The sequence below is a fragment of the Cryptomeria japonica genome, chromosome 1 (genome assembly GCF_030272615.1).
Source record: "Cryptomeria japonica chromosome 1, Sugi_1.0, whole genome shotgun sequence".
In the NCBI taxonomy this organism is placed as follows: Eukaryota; Viridiplantae; Streptophyta; class Pinopsida; order Cupressales; family Cupressaceae; genus Cryptomeria; species Cryptomeria japonica.
The window spans coordinates 551,760,125-551,780,040 of record NC_081405.1 but is presented as its reverse complement, the minus strand read 5'-3'; the positions used below and the strand labels follow the sequence as shown (position 1 = coordinate 551,780,040).

The following is a 19,916-nucleotide window of genomic DNA, read 5'->3' as shown; positions in this document are numbered from 1 at the left end:
AAAATGTTGGTGGAGAAATTGCATTTAGAAAGCGATTCTTAAATTATTATTAATGCTATAATTAGGGGTGTATGTCTTGCTTGGAATTTAAATAAACTCGTCAAAATTATTAGAAATCTTTTAATTTCTTTTAAGGAATTCAAAATTTCCCATGTGTTGAGGAATGGAAATGGGTAGCAGACAGGTTGTCGAAGTGGGCGGTGTCATTAATGGAAGAATAGGCAGATTTTTATTTGGAAGATTTATAGGAGATCCTAATCAATGATATATGACGGGTCATATGTTGCCAAATGTGGAAATAATCATGGGAAGGTGTGCGTGCTTAATGCGATGGGATGAGAGATCATTTTAAAATTGGCATCAAGGATTTATTTGATGCAAGACCATTGTTGGTGGTGTAGGGTGGCATGCAGTGGGTTGGTGGTGAAGTGAGGCAAGATGGAGGCTAACTTCACCTTGGTTACTCCCAAGCGACAACTTGCTTTCTTGTGTCAGATTTCAGAGAAGCAATTTTGTAGTGTTTTTAAATTTGATGACCCATAGTTTGCACAGATTTTGGACATACTGTTTGGGGAAGAAGTCATGCGAACAGAGCGTAGATATTGAACAAATAGTGATATTGTCTCATTGTTGGTGGCGTGGGGGTTGGAGTTAGGAAGTAATCGGGATGTCCAATGGGTCCTCAAGGAGTGTGTGGAAGAAGATTGGACATATGAGTCAAGGCCAATTTTGGAATGGGCACGTCTGGGTGAAGGCCTTCTAGTTGCAAAGTGAGATTGGCTGAAAATTGGTGACCAACACTCACAGCTCCAACTTTTCACTTGGTGGAGTTTGGTGAGTAATGTGGATGAAAGGAAAGTGGAAGCTTACATTGGATGGGAGGCTCTGAAAGACTATCTCCATGAACGGAGCCTGGACCGTGAGAATGTTGGTGCGATGAAAGAGCAAAAGTGGGAAGGTTCGTGCAGAATGGGAACGTGAGGATGATGGTGCGGTGAAGGAGTGCAAGGGCAGAGTTCGAGTAGAGCTCAAATTTCAAGATTATTGGGTCAATGGACCCCTTAGGGCAAACAAAAAATAGGTTTTTTGTGGTTCCCGTGATTTTGAAAGAGTGGTTTTTTCTTGGACATCTATAATTTTGTTGATAGTTGTAAATATTGAATGGAAAGTTGAATGCAGTTATGACTCTATAGTATATGTCATGTATATTTGTATAGGGGTTTTGTGTATTGAATGGTGGTCTGTGAAAGAAAACATTTTGATGATCTATGTTGGAAAGGTAGCTCGGGTTTCCGTGGTTATTACTGTCTCAAACTTTTAATATCAATGTGAATCGATATTTAAAATTACTATATTGCTGATTAAAAAAAAACTAGAGAGAGAAAAATCATACATTAACATTGTCTCAAAGTGATTACATAGAAGAGGCATTGAAAAGATTTCAAATGCAAGATGCAAAACTAGTTAGTACACCTTATCTAGTCAAATTAATTTGACTAAGGAGATGTGTACCAAGACACAAGAAGATATCGACTACATGTCCAAGGTTCCATACTCTTTAGTAGTTGGCATCTTGATGTATGTCATGGTGTGTATAAGGTCATATATTGCACATGCAGTGGGAAATGTGAGCAGGTATATGAACAATCTTGGAAAAGAGCATTGGAATGCAATAAAGTGGATTCTCGGGTATTTGAGAGGCACTACTACTTAGTCATTATGTTTTCGAGGTTCTAATTCTACTCTCTGGGGATATGCTGACTCATATCCAGCAGGAGACATTAATAGCTGGAGGAATACAACAGGGTATGTGTTTACTCTAGGTGGAACAATAGTTAGTTGGATTTCACAACTGTAAAAGGTTGTTGCACTCTCCACCACAGAAGCATAGTGTGTTGCTGCTTTCAAGGCTAGCAAGGAGATGATTTGTTTACAAAAAGTTTATGAAGGAATTGGGCAAGCAACAAGAGAATAGCAGATTGTATAGTGATAGAGTGCCATTCATCTTGCATAGAACTCAACCTTCATTCCAAGACAAAACATATACATCTCAGGTACCATTTCATACGCTCAATTTTAGAGGATGGATAGTTGAAGCTAGAGAAGATACACACTAGCAAGAATCTTGCAGATATGTTGACTAAGGTAGTAACTAGCGAGAAATTGACTTTTATGCTCAATTTCTGTTGGCTTTCAAGCTTGATAATAGTGGAAATGTGAAACAAGCCAAGCTGAGGTGTGTCAATCTAGTGGGAGCTACAGGTGCAATGGTGTTCGTCCAACATCAATCTCCAAGTGGGAGATTGTTTGGTGTGGAGCATGATCGGTCTCCAAGTGGGAGATTGCTAGTATGTGGTGATTGATCGTGCTGCTAGGCTTAAATTTTGTTGACTTTTTTTTGCTGAGTTTTCCCCCTATATAAGTAAGTGTTGATACGTGAGTGCGGGGGGTTGCAAGGGGGGGTGCCCCCCTTGCAGGGTCCGGGGGCCACGCGTCCTAGTGGGGGATTTTGGGGGCAGCACCCCCAAAGCCACATTTTATGTATAATTTGTCATTGTAAATCTTGACCGTTTATCATTAGGTCATAGATCTAACAGTGGGTATTTTGTGCACTTTGTTTGCCCTAGAAGGCAACCCTATTTTATGAGGGGATTGTATTACGGTTGGATATCATATATTGTAATTTGTTTTTTGTTGGATAATAGAAAAAGAATTAGACAATTGTTTCTTTGGTGGATGTAGCCCACTTTGAGTGAACCACGTTAAGTCTCTTCGTTACTTTTTCCACTATTTTTTGTATTATATATAATATTGTTTATTGCTCCAGTTTGCCTTTAAAATCCTAACACATGATAAAAATAAACAAACCGATTTCTTTTCTTCCTTACCTTCTCTTGTTGGAAGAATAGACGAGACAAGTTTGAGGGAGCTGGATGGCACATCAATCTGTTTAATGCTTGTATTTATTATTTTATGATTGAGTTATGTTGGTGGTCGTGATTTACGTTGTTACTTTTTAGACATATCTAGTGTGTTGCTATTACATCATTAACATAGGCAATAAATGCTTGTATATAAACTATAGTCTAACATTATATTATATCTAAGACTCCCCATTATTGATGAAATTGGTGACAACTCCAATTTTGTCCCAAAATTTGACAAAGAGAACAACATGAGTTTTTATCATTAGATTAGTAATCTGCTTTTGTGATTTGTAGTATTGGAGAGAATACGATCCTTGTCAACCAATTTCCTACTGGAGTGATGATGATCCTTGATATATCTGGTACAACCATATAATTTGGGTTCTTCAATGACTTCTAGTCTACTTAATTGTGACAAAAATGGTGAAGCTGATTAATTTGAGGAAGCTGTAGATCACTCAACTATCAATGCAACCATATTGGTCTGCAACTAACATTGACAACTTTTTTATACTTTGCTTCAGTGGAAGATAAAATGACTGTGCTGAAGTTTACTCTGCCACAAAACTTGTCCAATCAAAGCTTGTATATTCTGTCAACTAGAAATTATCTGTACTTTCATAGAGAAAGACAAAGTAAAGAGTATCTTTGATATATTGCAACACTTGTTCTGCTGCCTATCAATAAGCGATATTTGGTTGGGCCAAAAAATGAGAGATAACTAACAACAAAACACAGATTTGGTCATGTGGATGTAAAATATACCAAATTGCCCAGCAATTGTTTGTAGAGTTACTTATTGATTCTTGATTAATTATCATAGGTATAGTGTAAGGATTACAATCAGCCAGGTGAAACTGTTACAAAAGATTTGCAACATACTGGACCCATGAAGATGAAATGACCATGCTGTCTTGACTCTATTTTTGTTTTTTTTAAAGAATTGAAGTTTATTTTTTAGGTTTTTGAGTATTGCTGAGTTTTTGCCCAGATGTTCGGTCCAAGTAAAATTTGGATTTTCCGAGTTTTTGAACTGTTGCTATGAGGGCCATGGACAATTGAAGTGAATTAGTACTTCTAGAAACATGGGTCTGGTGGATTGACTTGATATTGATCTGCAGCTGATTCACAGAAAATGTTATTACATAATTATGCAATTCAAAACTTAAAAAAGAGCTAGGGAGCTCCACAATTAACAGCACAATATGCGTTGAAGATTTTGCAAATGTGGCAGTAAGCTTAGTGGGGCCGATTGGAAACTTCCTTGGAAGTCTGATTCACTGGCTGTGTCAATTAGTGCAGTGTGATGGATCGATTCACTAGTTTCAATTTTACTGCTTCAGTCTTGTGAGCATTACCTAGTTGCTATAAGTAGTAAGTGGACCATTCAAGCTCATGAAAGTGAACTAATACTCGTAGAAAATGGGTCATGAAGATTGAATTGATAGTTAGAAGCAGATGATTTTCCAAAAAAAAATGTTAGCTCACAATATCTTGACTGTGATTTTCTCTAAATTCACTTCTCTCCCCAATTTTTGAATGAAAATGATTTAAGAAAAAAGGTATGTACAGCCTGTCGACATGAGTTTATATGATCTGTAACATCCATGGTCAAGCTCTTCATTTTGAGTGTACAAACCCCTCTTCACTATGGTTTTGCAAACCCCTTCTAGAAAGTTCTATTTATGATTGTGTCAGCCTTAAGAATTTACTTTTGTATATTATATTGTTTATAAGTGATTAGAATACAATCTATTTCTTCTTGGTTTCAAGCTGTTTAAGGTTGAGTCTTTTCTATTTAGGATTCTGATTATTTGTAGTCATGGCCTTGAATTCCTTTTTTGTAATTTTTCAGTAAAGTTTTATAAGGACTTAAAAGCACTTCCTCAGTTTTATTGAAGATAAATTTATAAGTGATCCCAAGTTTCTTATATCTAACTTTTATATCCTTCCATTGGTAATAAGTAGTCACTTGTTTTTAACTTAAAATAGTTTTTCCAACAGGTACTGGCGGTGCTGATGCTTACCTCTGCTAGAGATCCTGGTATTGTTCCTCGTGCTCCACATCCACCAGAACCTGAAGATGTTATGGATTCTGCAAATTCACCTGTTGAATGGGGTGGTGGACAGACACCACGATTAAGATTACCTCGGACAAAGGACATGATGGTCAATGGGGTGGTTGTCAAAGTAAAGTACTGTGATACTTGTATGCTATATCGCCCGCCACGTTGCTCTCATTGTTCAATTTGTAATAACTGTGTAGAAAGATTCGACCACCATTGTCCTTGGGTTGGACAATGCATTGGACAGGTATTTGATCACAACTAGCATTGTTGGCCAGTCAATTGACATTTAAGGGACACTATCATCTTTTTCTACACCCTTACTCTGATGATTGCTTCTTGCTCTCATATTAAAAGTTTGCTTTCTGTTTTTAAGTTTAATTTCTTCATATTTTTAAATTTTGGTGGAATTTAATGTTTTTGTCTTTGTGAACTACTAGTATGCCTTATTACATGCTTACCTTTTAGTATATCTTGTTCAGTACATTGTTGATTTCTTTATAGATCAAAATACAGTTGAACTAGTCATTGCTAGGTATAGATCGAGATAATGCCTATTTCGGATGAACTGAGTGTGCTTTACATAGGAAAACCTTTTTATTGACAAATGTAAGAACAGATTCCTTATGTCTTCTGTATCATGTAGAAACCATGATCATTGTATTTTTTTTTGTTGAGAGTCACTTCAGCTGAAGGCTTGAAGGGAAAGTTTGTACTAATAATTGTAGATTAGCATGTGAAAGGGGACTTACCATTGCTGGTAGAAGAGGATCTGATTGAAGTAAATATGCATTTGTAGGACATCAGGAAAGATAATAACCAACTTCCAATTGCTTTAATTTGTTTCTCTAGAACAAGGTGAACTGTTGACAATAATCCATCTACTTATGTCCTCTACAGATTGCTTAAAAGAAGTGATACTACTTTTATTCTAGAGCAAGTAGTTTATGTGTGTGAAATATGTTTTGAACTGAATGTTCCTTGACCCATCTCCCAGATCCTGATATTAGGATATTTTTTTCGCTTGATAAAAGGCCAAAGCCGAGAATATCTAGGATATTTTTTTATCAATTTCATTTAATATATTGATTAATATGCGTAGGAATTAATTACATAGTGGGTGCTTGAATGGGATATGGAGGTTAGGCAGCATTGTGATTCAGACTCATGTCTTTGCTTCAGCCTCTGCAGGTGTGATGAATTCGTGAAATGGGGCCACCTGGCCTGGACGCCAGTGCTGGCTGCCAACTGTGCACTCTTGTCATTTAGCAGAAAAATCAGATTTTTGTTTTGTTGTGACAACTGATCAGATTTTGTTTTGTAGTGACAACCGATAAGATTTTGTTTTGTAGTGACAACCGACTTCTTGAAGAAAATCAGATTTTGTTTTGTGTCTTCTACCGACTTCTTGAAGGGGGCCAAATCAGATTTGCTTTGTCTTCTAGGGACAAACCGCCCTAGGGTTTCTCTTTGGCAATTATGTGCCAACTGTCTGCCATTATTTGTAAACTGGAAGCTTCTACCAACTTCGGCCAACTCGCTGCTAACTGGGGTTTGCCTCTTTTCAGACTGGCATCCCTTCATTGAAGGCAATTAGATTGTTTACTTGCCTTGCACTACAAGTTAATGGACAGCCCCAAGTGGGTATATATTGGAGACTCTGCTTTGTTTTTGGGGATGCTGAATAGTTTGGTCTGCCTTTTTGCACGATTTGGGACTTGGGACAGAACCCCCAAGAGATCACCACTGCTGCTGTGTGTTGCTGTTTGAGCTCTATATGGTCTTGAGACAAAACCCTTAAGAGTTATCCTCTGCTGTGTGTTGCTGTTCGAATTCTATATTGAGTTATGTGTAATTTGAAAGCTTAAATTGCTGTTGTGAAGAAATTCTATATCAGTTCAATAACAAATATATTTCTGAATTTGCAGTTACTGGTTCAGAAAAACACAGTTTTAGATCATACAGACCTTAAGGTGTTTACAGCAGGATATTGTCTTTTATCAATTTCATTTAATATATTGATTAATATTCATAGGAATTAATTACATAGTGGTGTGCTTGAATGGGATATAGAGGTTAGGCAGCATAGTGATTCAGACTCATGTCTTTGCTTCAGCCTCTGCAGACACAATAGCAAAAAGGTACAAGACATACAAGAAATCAAAGCCATGACAAAATAGTCTCATATATTTTATATGGTACGTATATAAGAGACTATACATAAAGATGACCTTTAAATAAGGAAGCTGCTTGGCAGATTTATAATCTTAAATGAGCATTACTTGCAGATAAAGATACTGAGACATATAATCCATTATTAAATTGGCCGAAGGCGTGTCATCTTTGTTATTAAATGCTTCATGGAGCCTGTTTTTCGTTTTCTTGTAGTTTGATGCATGTGTCTTCAATGTAACTATTTTCAAATTTTAAATCGACTATTTGGGATTGACCTCTGTTTTTCCATGTACTTGAAAAAGAAGCATCTTTATATTGTTTTGAGCAAGTCATGAATGTTTAGTGGGCTTAGTGCAGTTCAAGTTGCTTATTAGCTGGCATTTCTCGTATTTTGTTAAGATTTTCTACTAATTTTCTCCAAAAATTTAAACCAAATTATAGGGATAATCATTAATTATTTGTAATGTTTGTTATGCTCCAAGCCTAGCAAAGTGAGTACAATGTGCAGCGTTTGGTTATTTACTGTTTCTTACTATGATATTTTTTTGGGAATTATTCCCTCTGCAAGTGCCTAGAAAGGCTGTTATGTTTCATTAAACATTTGAATTCTGAAAGGCAGAGTATATTAGAATATTTAATTATATTTTAGTCACCTATATTTAGTTCCTTGTTTAATGGTCATTTAGCTTTTTAGTTAATTAGCTTTTAAGCTTTATTTAGTATTTAGCTTTTTCTTTTTAGTTATTTAGCTTTTCAGCTTTATTTAGCTTTTAAGCTTAATTTAGCTTTCACGCTTAATTTGGTGTTTAGCTCTTTAATCTTTTACTTTAACGTTATGTTCTAATTATAGAACATTGTCTTGTAACCTCTATATATACGTGTGTATATCGTTCAATGTAATCATCCGATTATTGAATCATTCATTCAATTTATTTTTCATGGTATCAGAGCGGGTCGATGGGATTCTTTAAAGTTTGGTGAATTTTTTAATAAAAATTCATGCCCTTCTTTCTGGAATATTTTCCAGATTTTTTTTTTATTGTTTTTTTTATTAAAAAAACGATTTTGCTTTTTAGAAAGCTTTTGGAGGGTTTCTGGTTTGTGGGCGAATTTCTGTGTTGGGCAGTAGTTCATGTTTTTTTAGAGTTTTGGAGATTTTCGGGCCTGCCCCTGGAGTTTTTTTTGCAAATTGAAAATTTTCCTAAGGTTTTTGCAATTTTCGACTAGGGTTTTGATCCGTCAATTCAAGTCGAAATTTTATTTTTCTTGCAGATTCTTGGTGGGTTTTTCGAGATCTCAACTGGGTCGTCATCAGATTTTTCTGGGTGCATCATTTTCCATGCCTCAATTTTTGAGCTGTCAGATTTGCATTCTGTTTTCAGATTCTTGGTGGGTTTTTCGAGAGCTTTTTCGGGTTGGTCTTAGATTTTTCTGGGTGCCTCGTTTTCCGCACCTCGGATTTTGTGCCAACAAATTTGCCTTGGAATTTAAAAACAGTTCACAATTTCTGCTATTTTTGTGGACGTTGAGATTTTTGCTGTTTTTTTTGGGCACCATTTATGCAATTTTAAGTTCGCAGAAATTTTTTAATTTCTAGATTTCTTCCAACCTCAAAATTTGCACCTTAGAATTCATGCCAGAATTCTCCCCCAGGGTTTCAGATTTTTTGTGCAGCTGCTTCTATTCTGATTTTTGAATCAGATTCTTTTGTCTCATGCTTTCACTAGGTTGACCTCGTTCAACCTCCATTTTCGTGATGACATCTTTGACCAACATCATGTTGAAACACAGTCAGAAGTTCAACAGCTACCACAACATTTGGAAACAGTGCATGTTCACGATATCTGAATATCGTTGCTTTGATCAGATTGATTTAGGCTAGACCTCGTCTTATAGGTCCCAGGGTTATCATGATTTTTTCTTGAAAAATTGTCTGGTCGATTTTCTGATTTTTTCCACAAAAAATCATGGGAGGGTTTTCACGATTTTTTCCTCAAAAATTGTTCGCAGGGTTTATATTTTCCCTTAAAAATTATCTCATCTGTAATCCGCGATATTCGCATAAGATTTTAATTATCTGGGTTTTACCCTTTTTTTCCACAAAAACGATGATTTGTAACCTCAGATTTCTTGGTTTTTCAATTTTCTCCTCTAAATCATAAATTCTCTTTTCGAGAGTTCCTATTTCAAGGTTTGACAGTTTTTTCCTCAAAATCGTGCTTTGTTGCAGTTAGTTTGGGTCGCACCTGCCAACTGTGGTATCTTGTAGTCAGTTTTGGAGTTGGTACTCTTTTGCAAAAGGGTTTGCCGATTTTTCCTCAAAATCATGGTTTCAGGTTTCAGTTTGGTTACCCAACGTCAGGTTGGATGGATTATGATATTCTTGGTCATTAACACTTTTCAGATCCACGGAGGGTCTCCACCTTAACAAAGTGTTCTTTTCATTTGTGATCAAAAGACCTGCAGTGTCTTTTGTAGGGTAGTTAGTAGATAGAATGATCATTAAGGGAGGGTATTAGAATATTTAATTATATTTTAGTCACCTATATTTAGTTCCTTGTTTAATGGTCATTTAGCTTTTTAGTTAATTAGCTTTTAAGCTTTATTTAGTATTTAGCTTTTTCTTTTTAGTTAATTAGCTTTTAAGCTTAATTTAGCTTTCACACTTAATTTAGCGTTTAGCTCTTTAATCTTTTACTTTAACGTTATGTTCTAATTATAGAACATTGTCTTGTAACTTCTATATATACGTGTGTATATCGTTCAATGTAATCACCCGATTATTGAATCATTCATTCAATTTATTTTTCAGAGTATATATTCCATAAATTAAATTGAAGGTTATAGATGAAGGTATTAATAGGGGGCATTGGCTGCAATGCAAATACCTTGAGGATTCCTATTTTAATATTAAATTAGTAATGTTTTTAGCCATGAAACTAGATCTTTTTTTTCGTTTTACGTTCCAGTTTTCTTTCTAACCTCAAGTTTTCATCACAAACATGATTCATTTGAGATGATATGACACATATTGCAATTAGAGTGGGAAGTAATACATATATGAATGGTATAGTTGATCAGCAAACTGAAACATAATAAAAGGTCACTTTTTTAAAGATAATTGCCTATAACACACATGTCAGATAGTAAGGCACAATAGGATTTGAGATAGAATTTGAACTGAAGCAGAAAATAATTTGTACGCTTGGCAAATTGTGTTTCCATGATTTCTATCTATCATAGAAAAGCTATTACTGACATGAGTTTAATCATGCATAGAAGCAAATAACTGTCTTGGAAATATCTTGGGATCCCAAAAGATAGAGATATCTTCAATTTGTCAGGATATCATTGGGGAAAAACTTGGAAAATATTAGGAACCCAAAAAAATGGAGAAAAAATCTAATAAATAAGAGAGAACTAATATTTTTATATTTAAAGTCATCCTGATTGCATAAAGAGAGAGTGTGTGAAAGTAAACAAGAGCGTACACCAAGAATTTTGAAATATGGATTTTGTGCTTTAATTTTGAGTTAGCTGATTACAGTTAATTGTAATATAAATCTTTTAAACAATGTTCATAAATAACACTGCCAGAATGATTATCAATCCTTTATGCAATAAAACACAACTAAGGTAAATAAAGCCTGTAAGTCCTACTATTCTTCTTAATTATCAAGTTCAAGAGGCTAATTTATACACAAAATGGTAACTGCAGTTTTAAAATTGACAACAAAATTCTCCCTAAGCTCCTCAAATACTTCTTAAGTTTGTAGCAGTGGAAACAATCATTCCTGGCATTTCATGACAGCAATGCCCTGTCTTAACAACAATGTTTTATATTAATTGTTGTGATCTACAATATTTCCAATGTTATGACAGCAGTAATGACCTCTATATTAATTGATCATAATACTAATAATGATGTTACTGAAAATCATACTGATCAATAATGCTACAGATACAATAATGACAGAATGCTGCTGATCATTGATCATAAGATGACTAATCACCAGAGGATAGTTATGTCAAAAGACAATAATGATGATGACAATTTTAACTGATACAACGTTATTAACTGCTAATATGCAACAATGAAAAATCCCAGGTAACCACCTCAACAATGCAACTATGTTTATAAATAAAGTAACAGCGAAAATACCTATTGATGAACAGAAATGAGAGCAAGACAATGCCATGATTAACATCTGTGGTGTGATTATAGTGACAAGTGAAAGGATAGCATAATCATTTGACAGTTTTGTTTGGTAATGACTATGTACATGAATCACAAATAATGACAGCAGTGCTCACCGTTATCAAAGGCAAGAGGCATAAGCATTAATCATAATAACAACAGTCATATTCCCTGTTTACAGGGTTTTCAACCCCAATTATACCAAGTGTTTTCACAACTGCAGATAACTATGCTTATTTTTGAAATATCGACAACAATAATTGCCATTGTCCCCTGGTGACAGACCTATAATGGCAGCTGGAAATCTTGACAGTCACACTCTTCAAGGTGTTTAACCTGTTTATAAAGATCCAGAGAAGAATGATAAAGAAATTGTAGATCTGAGGCTTATCTAGAAAAAAATAAAATTACTGGCAATATGTTCCTGATAAGATTGAGATCTATTTGTGATATTTTAGTCAAAGTTGTGGTCAATGATATTTTGAAAAACTGGTGATATATTCAGGATAATATCAGGAACCCTGGCAAGAAAAGACAAATTGAGATATGCTAAAGATATCTGCTTCTATGGACTATAATGGTCTAAAAAGTTAATGTTTTCTTCATTTTATCTACTAACTCAGCCTTCTACTTATGTTTGGCTGTTGCTCAGTATTTAAATTGCTTTGCCTTTGGCTATTTTCTTTTATCATCTCTCTTCTTTAGGTAATGATTTTCCAGAATAAAGTATTTACTTAGTTATAATATAATACCTAAGTTACCGGTTTGGGTTCGGATTTGGGTACGGATTCGCAGATTCGGAAAAAAAAATAAAAAATCTTGGGTATGGGTACGGGTTTGTCCGTACACACACACATATATATATTTTAATTATATATATATACCCATGTATTATATATATGTTCAATATATACAATCCATACAAAAATAAAATATACAATGCGACTTTCCATACATAAATGATAAATGATAAATGATAAATGATAAATCATAAATCCATAATTATTAATTGCCAATGCCAATAACTATTCATATATCGCAAATGTAATCAGTAAACTAATAACTAAAGTCTAATATCATATTCCTAATTTGCAAAAAAGATAATATTCAAGTTTCAAGTCTTTTTTAAAAAGTCATAAAGGGGCGAATTAGAGTTTTATTATAAAAAAAACTATTTTAAAAAGTCTTTTTTTATTGTTTTTTTGACCCATGGCCCTATTTTTTAGAAACCATGGGCCTGGGTTCACGCGGGTCCTCCTGGGTTCACCCAGGTCCCCCTGGGTTCGACCTGGGTTCCACCCGGGTCCTTCCCAGGTGGCCGGGTTCCCTGTGGGTCCTGCGTCGAAACCACGGGCCTGGGTTCATGCGGGTCCTCCTGGGTTCACCCGGGTCCTCTTGGGTTCAACTTGGGTTCCACCCGGGTCCTTCCCAGGTGGCCGGGTTCCCTATGGGTCCTGCGTTGATGCAGGACCCACAGGGAACCCGGCCACTTGGGAAGGACCCGGGAGGAACCCAAGGAGAACCCGGGGAGAACCGGGACCGGGCAAGAACCAGAACCTGAACCCAGGCCAAAAGGGGAAGAACTGGTAACTTAGTATAATACTGAAAGATTCAAGATTCAACAAGCTTATGTAAAGCTACTTGGGAATTTCAAATATATCATAAACCTTAGGTGGTGTGAAAATAATGAACAAATCTCTCTATTCGATTCTGGAAAACAGCATAGTCTAGAGTGGGTTGGTAAGTCTCCTGATATGACACAAAAATGACCCTTAGTTTGATACAAGAAGAGAATTTACAAGGTTTTGATAAATGGTCGATAACCATTTCCATGATGATGTCTGATGACCCTTTTTTCTGGATCACAGTGAGGTCTGTTCAGAAACTTTGATGATATTCAATGACATTAATCTGAATTATTATGAACAATAGAAACATTGCACTGAAGATGAACAACTTGATAATGCAAATATTTGCTAAAGATAAGTCTAATTAGTGAAGTAGTGGGTGTTGATCCATTTACGAGGCTAAAATTGGCAATAAATGGAGATTTGGCAATATATATATATATATATATATATATATATAAAGTTTTTTTGTTTACTTTTTATTATGGAGAAGAAAAATAAATTTGGGGATTGTTTAATAAGGAATTTTAGGTATGGTTAACCTAGGTTTGGGGGAGGAGGGAAGTCTTAGGCTTGATGTTATTTCCTAAACAATTGTTTGCTTCCATCATCCCAATTGTCATACAAGTATCATGAGTGTTTGTATGAACTGGAATACTTTTTGGTTATGTTTTAACTTTTACAATCTTATCATGTCATACTGATTTATTTTTTATATGGAATGTTATTCTGAAGTAATTATACAATTCTTATTCTTCATTTTTATATGTTTACTCCATTCCAGCAACATGAATGTTCTCTTATTTTCTATCATGTGCTCCTTGCAGCAGGAAGAATTAATACAGTCTGTAACATGCTTGGAATGCAGAAATCAAGAAGAAAGAATCTTTATGTTTAATGCAATCTCACATTTATTAATTTTTGGATTATTGGTTCTTTGTTTAAATTCATGTTTTGATATTGATAATCTTATTTTTTGCAGCGAAATTATCGCTTCTTCTTCATGTTTGTTTCTTCTTCCACTGTCTTGTGCATTTATGTCTTCGCAATGTCGGCATTATACATTAAGTTCCTCAAGGATGATCACCGCAGCGTTTGGCATGCTTTGAAACACTCTCCAGCATCTGTGGTTCTCATGGCTTACACATTTGTCGCTGTTTGGTTTGTTGGTGGATTAACGCTTTTTCATCTGTACCTCATAAGCACAAATCAGGTTTGCATTTATGTTTTTGTGAAAATCTTATGTTCATGATCTTATTTTTTCCTTCGAATGCATGTGGTTTGAGACAAAACTTTCTTTTATTTGAGAATAACCTATATAATATTTTTTCCTCTATTAGTTTCATGCTAGGTAAATGTTTGTTGTCTTAATAGTTTGTAGTCATAAAAACTTATCATGATTGTGCATTAGAAAAATTAGCAGTATGGCCTTTTGTTGTATTTGCATGTTAATGCTATGTTGCACTCCTTTTTATTCAAATATAATAGAAAACACTTTCCTAGCATTCTGTTGTCTCTTATCATATGTTTATAAGTGTATTTTGCATGAATTTTCTTTAATGAATAAGTATTTTTGAAAATTTGTCAAGTGTGTAATGTCCCCACTTTGAAATATAATTAAATAATAAATAATAAATAATAATAATAAAATTAAAATACAAAAGAATAAAAATAAAAATATAAAAGAATATAATTAAATATAATTAAATATAATTAAAATTTGATTAAAGTTAATGAATGGTCAAAAGGCATGAAACAATAAGTTGTGACTCCCCCAATTATGAGGTATAAAAGGGAGAAAAGCACTCATTTGAAGGGGGGATAATTTTGGAATCGGAAGTGCAGATCTGATTGTGAAAGGTTGTGTCCCTTTCAAAGGGCAGAAATAATGAAGAGCTGCTCTCTTCCAAAGGGTTCTAATGGTGAAAGGGTGTGTCTCTTGCCAAAGGGCATACATGATGAAGAGGTGTGACCTCTCTCTTACATGAAGAGATCTAAAGGAAAGGAATCAAAAGCATCCAATGAGATCACTATCGATCAGATCAGATCAGGACTGTTATTAAGTTACAGGCAGTAACATCCTTATTCTTGGTGGTATGCATGGGGATGTGCTTAATATATGAAGCCTGATAATGTTCTTATGCAGAATTTAATAGTAATATTAATATAGACTGCAATATGTATGACATTCATACTTAATTACCCATATATTCATAATACGGAAGATACTAGCATATTCATAGCCTAATTACATAATCATTTCTATTGCCCCCCCACAAGGAGAGGTGTGGTGTTGTTAGGGAGAGGCAGAGTAAATCCATCCCAAATTAGGTGAGCCCCAAGGGTGGTCTGGATGGAAGTTCCTGAAATCTGGGCCCAGTTATGGAGGTGGTGTCATCGCGTCCTAGACAATTAATTCCCCATCCAGGGTTGAGGACTAGAAAGGAAGTAAGAATTGGGGCTTGGCTATAGCTATCAATTGTACTATGAATAAATATGGTTATCTAGTTTAACAAAATAATTTAAGGCATGATAATATTAAGTAATGGGTGTTGATTATTGGGAAATTGGCAGCCTCCTAGTAGTGGACATTCAATTGGCATTAGAGCTTTGATCCCGCTCTCCTGCTAGGTAAAGATGAATCAATGAATCATTCTAGTCAATGAGAAGGAATCTAACATGTGTATGCTCCGTGTTTGCATATATTCATGTGTATGCTCTGTGTTTGTGTAAATCCATGTGTATTCTGTGTTTGGTTCATACGTGATGTGTTTCCAACATGTTTATTCCATGGGTGTTTGCAAAGCCATTTCACATTGAGAATCATTTTTGTGACTATCTACAACGATTTAATATGAAAGTTAAGTGACTCTCTATTAAGATGTGATTAGTGGTAGAAGGATATTGGATTACCATTGTTAAAGATGGGAATGTGATAAGCTTGCAACAATTACACATGAAAGAATAATGTAAATAGTGAGTTCATATGCCTTCTCAGACTGCAGCGATTAGAAGATGAACAATAATAGTTAATTAGAAAAATTGATATGCTCGACCAGATTATAATGATCAAGAAGAGTTAAAGAGCAACGATCACACAAATAACAGAAGCAACAATAAACAAGATGTGATTCAAAGTGGTATGCAAAGACTTTGTTTGCAGAGGATGCTGGCCGACCCACTAAAGTTAGTTACAACAGCTTATAAAACAAATTAATTATAGTTAAAGGTGTTATTTATGAAGAACCGGTTATTACTGAGAGGGGGGGTGAATCAGTAATAACAGTAAACTTTAAAAACTTTAACAACCACCAAAAACTTCTTTCAAAACAACTCATAAACAATACTGGTAATAACTGAAATCATATTGCTGATCGGATTTATCAAACTGCTCATCTAAGTGTTCATCAACATGCATGCAATAGAAAGATATCAACTCAACACATAGGAAATCAAGCAACACATGAACCACGGTGGCAGTTAGTACCCACAAGATTTTTGCACTCTTTCGGAATGCGCCCTGTTAGGAGCCTAGCCCGGTTAGGAGCTTACAAATATGCCCGGTTAGGAGTAGACCTTGTTAGGAGTCCCTTGGTTAAGGGATTTACCTCAGCCCTGTTAGGAGCTTTACTCTGTTAGGAGTAACCTTGTGAAAGGATTTAGAACCCAAGCTAATGAGTCACTCGGTGAAGGGATTTATACAATCAGGTCTGTCAGGGCCTAACCGGTTAAGGGATTTTGAGTTAGCTGCAACTGTTAGGGAACAATAGATGTATGATCTGAAAACAACACTCTCTGCTTGCTTTTACAGATCCTTTCCTGCTCCAATCTGCTTCTCTCTTGCAGACACACAAACTAATTCGGCCACACACTCTTCTTTTGATCACCGACACAGTAAATCATCATAGACTTACCCTAAATAGACTTTACAACTTAGTCGGTTACTAAACCCTAACCTCATACTAACATTTACATCATAGATAATCACAAATCTTTACAAGTCATTACAGATCATCATATGGATCATTGATTCATTACAATCAATTATAGCCGTTGAATGATCACTGCACATCGATTTGATACACTTTCAAACTCTTATCTCATTCTCCTAAGCACTTCGCTAATTCCCAAGAAATTCACTCTTTGATCGCGCCAAAACATCATTTAAACACTTCACGCGGATTCAGTCACGTCATCGCCATCTTACAAACATAATGTAATACACTGCTGAACTCAAAATCATTACCGGTTATAAGATTTGAATACCGGTTCTTAAACCCTACTAAAACCCTACAAAAAATACATCAATCAATCACAAGCATGACTTCCGGTAGCCAAAACATGATGCGGTTCCGGTCATAACCTCATTACAATGTTACCAACACATATTCTAAATCGCAACACCAAATTCCTCATCAATCGCAAGATCCAATTACTTAAGCATAACACAGTTTCACATTTACCGGTTAAAGTCCTATTTGCTAGTTAACTGTCAAATCCATTCCATAGCTTCCCGGTCAATCATAGACGACTTAGATAACATGATAGAACAATGTAACCATAGTTGCCATCAATGACAACACAAACTGATCATCAAGTCATCAAACAACATCTCAACTATATCATCACCAACAGTCCTTATACCGGTCAATATCATCAACAATTATGCCAATATGCCAACATTCTCCCCCTTTGACATTGATAGCAACACTGAAAAACCTCATCATGCTGAACTGAACTGATTTGCTTTTCTGCTCAACATCTCCTATGTATTTCTTTTGCCGGTTATCTAGTTCTTCTTCTCATGGCTGATCTTCAACTAATTCTTCTCCCCCTTTGACAACAATGCCAAAGGTGCAATTGCCTCTGCCATCTTCATCTTTGCTGCTGCCATTTCTGTTTATCTCATCATAGCTGCTCCCCTTGAGGAGTAGCCCACTTCACATCAATCCAAAATTGAAAGATATTCAATGAATTCACCGGATTGATGCATCACTAGCATCTTAGTTGATCTTGTGCAGGGGTACAACCCCTAATCTACCTTTGAGATATTCAAAGGTTGTCGTAGGCAAAGGTTTAGTGAATATATCTGCTAACTGCTCTTTGCTAGACACATATTCCATTCTTACTTTCTTCTCTTGTACTCTTTCCCTTAGAAAGTGATACTTCAACTCAATGTGCTTTGTTCTTGCATGTAATACGGGATTTTTTGAAAAATTAATAGCACTAGTGTTATTACAATGAATAGTCACTGGTTCAGACATGTCTTCCTTAAAACCTTCCAAAATATGTCTCATCCATATAACCTGAGTACAATTCATTGATGCTGCCACATATTCTGCTTCAACTGTAGATTGTGAAATACAAGATTGTTTCTTGCTTATCCAGGACACCAATCTTTCTCCTAAAAAGAAAGCTCCACCGGTTGTGCTTTTCCAGTCATCAACATTTCCAGCCCAGTCCGCATTTGTGAAAACTTTTAAAGAAAAAATATCATTGTAAGGACACCACAAACCATAATCAACCGTTCCTTTCAAATACCTGAATATCCTTTTTACCGCTACCATGTGTGTCTCCTTAGGATCTTTCTGAAATCTTGCAACCAATTCAACAGCATGTGCAATGTCCGGTCTACTATTAACAACATAATGCAACTTTCCAATCACCGACCTGTATTCTTTCTCATCCACATACAGTGAATCATCTTGTTTGGACAATTTACAACCTGTCACCATCGGAGTACCAACCGGCTTACAATCTTCCATGCCAAAAGTTTTCAGGACTTCTTTTACATACTTAGTCTGACAGATAAATATTCCATTCTCCAGTTGTTGAATCTGTAAACTAATAAAGAATTTTATCTCACCAATAAGAGACATCTCAAATTCTTTCTTCATTTCATCTGCAAAAGACATACACATGTCATCATTTCCACCAAATATTATATCATTAACAAAAACTTCAACAAGTAACATTTTGTCTCCATCAATCTTCAAATATATGTTACTGTCTTCACTGGTTCTCCGGAATCCTATCTTGATCAGATGTGCATGCAATCTTTCAAACCACGCTTTGGGAGCTTGCTTCAATCCATAGAGTGTCTTGTGTAGTTTGCAAACCATATTTTCATCTTCACTCAATGCAAAACCATCCGGTTGTTCTATATATACTTCTTCCAAGATACCATTCAGAAAAGCTGGTTTAACTTCACATATCTAGGTATAACCAGTTCTGGTATAGAAGTCTCTTCTTGTTCTTGTTCTTCATCTTCATCTTCATCATCTACAGGTTGAGCACGTATTTCTGCATTGTTCTGCTCATCTTCCTTCTACGCTTCCGGTTCAATAATCACAAGTTTCTGATCATCATCTGCTTCATCAGATCTGCTAGTATCACCAGATTTGTTCACAACTAGGGTTTCCAGTGAGAATGCTCTTCCATCGATTCACAAATCTCCACAATCCGCTATCAACTTTAATCAAAGTGGTAGTCAAAAGCTCTTCAATGTTTCAGACGTTCTCAAGATGTTCTCTCAACAATACTAAGTGAGAAAATGAAACTATAACAGTAAACTTTAAAAACTTTAACAACCACCAAAAAACTTCTTTTGAAAACAACTCATAAACAGTATCGGTAATAATCAAAATCATACTGCTGATTAGATTTATCAAACTGCTCATCTAAGTGTTCATCAACATGCATGCAATAGAAAGATATCAACTCAACACATAAGAAATAAAGCAACACATGAACACCAGGATTTTCATGTGGAAACCCAAATGGGAAAAACCCCGGTTAGGAGCTTACAAATATGCCCGATTAGGAGCAGACCCTGTTAGGAGTCCCCCGGTTAAGGGATTTACCTTAGACTTGTTAGGAGCTTTACTCTGTTAGGAGTAACCTTGTGAAAGGATTTAGAACC

The 19,916-nt window shown here is 35.5% G+C and overlaps 1 protein-coding gene across 10 annotated transcripts in view; it reads left to right on the top strand.

Moving 5' to 3' along the window:
* LOC131044878 (protein S-acyltransferase 8) overlaps positions 1-19,916 on the top strand; it is an 85,250-nt gene that overhangs the window by 20,095 nt on the left and 45,239 nt on the right. For all 10 annotated transcript variants that reach the window (XR_009105722.2, XR_009105724.2, XM_057978343.2 and 7 more), the window contains 2 exons: positions 4,932-5,240; positions 13,977-14,207. Coding sequence is in view for 8 of the 10 variants with exons in the window: in XM_057978343.2 (XP_057834326.1) it covers positions 4,932-5,240; positions 13,977-14,207 (540 nt within the window). In the remaining 2 variants the exon portion in view is untranslated. The remainder of the gene's footprint in view (positions 1-4,931; positions 5,241-13,976; positions 14,208-19,916) is intronic.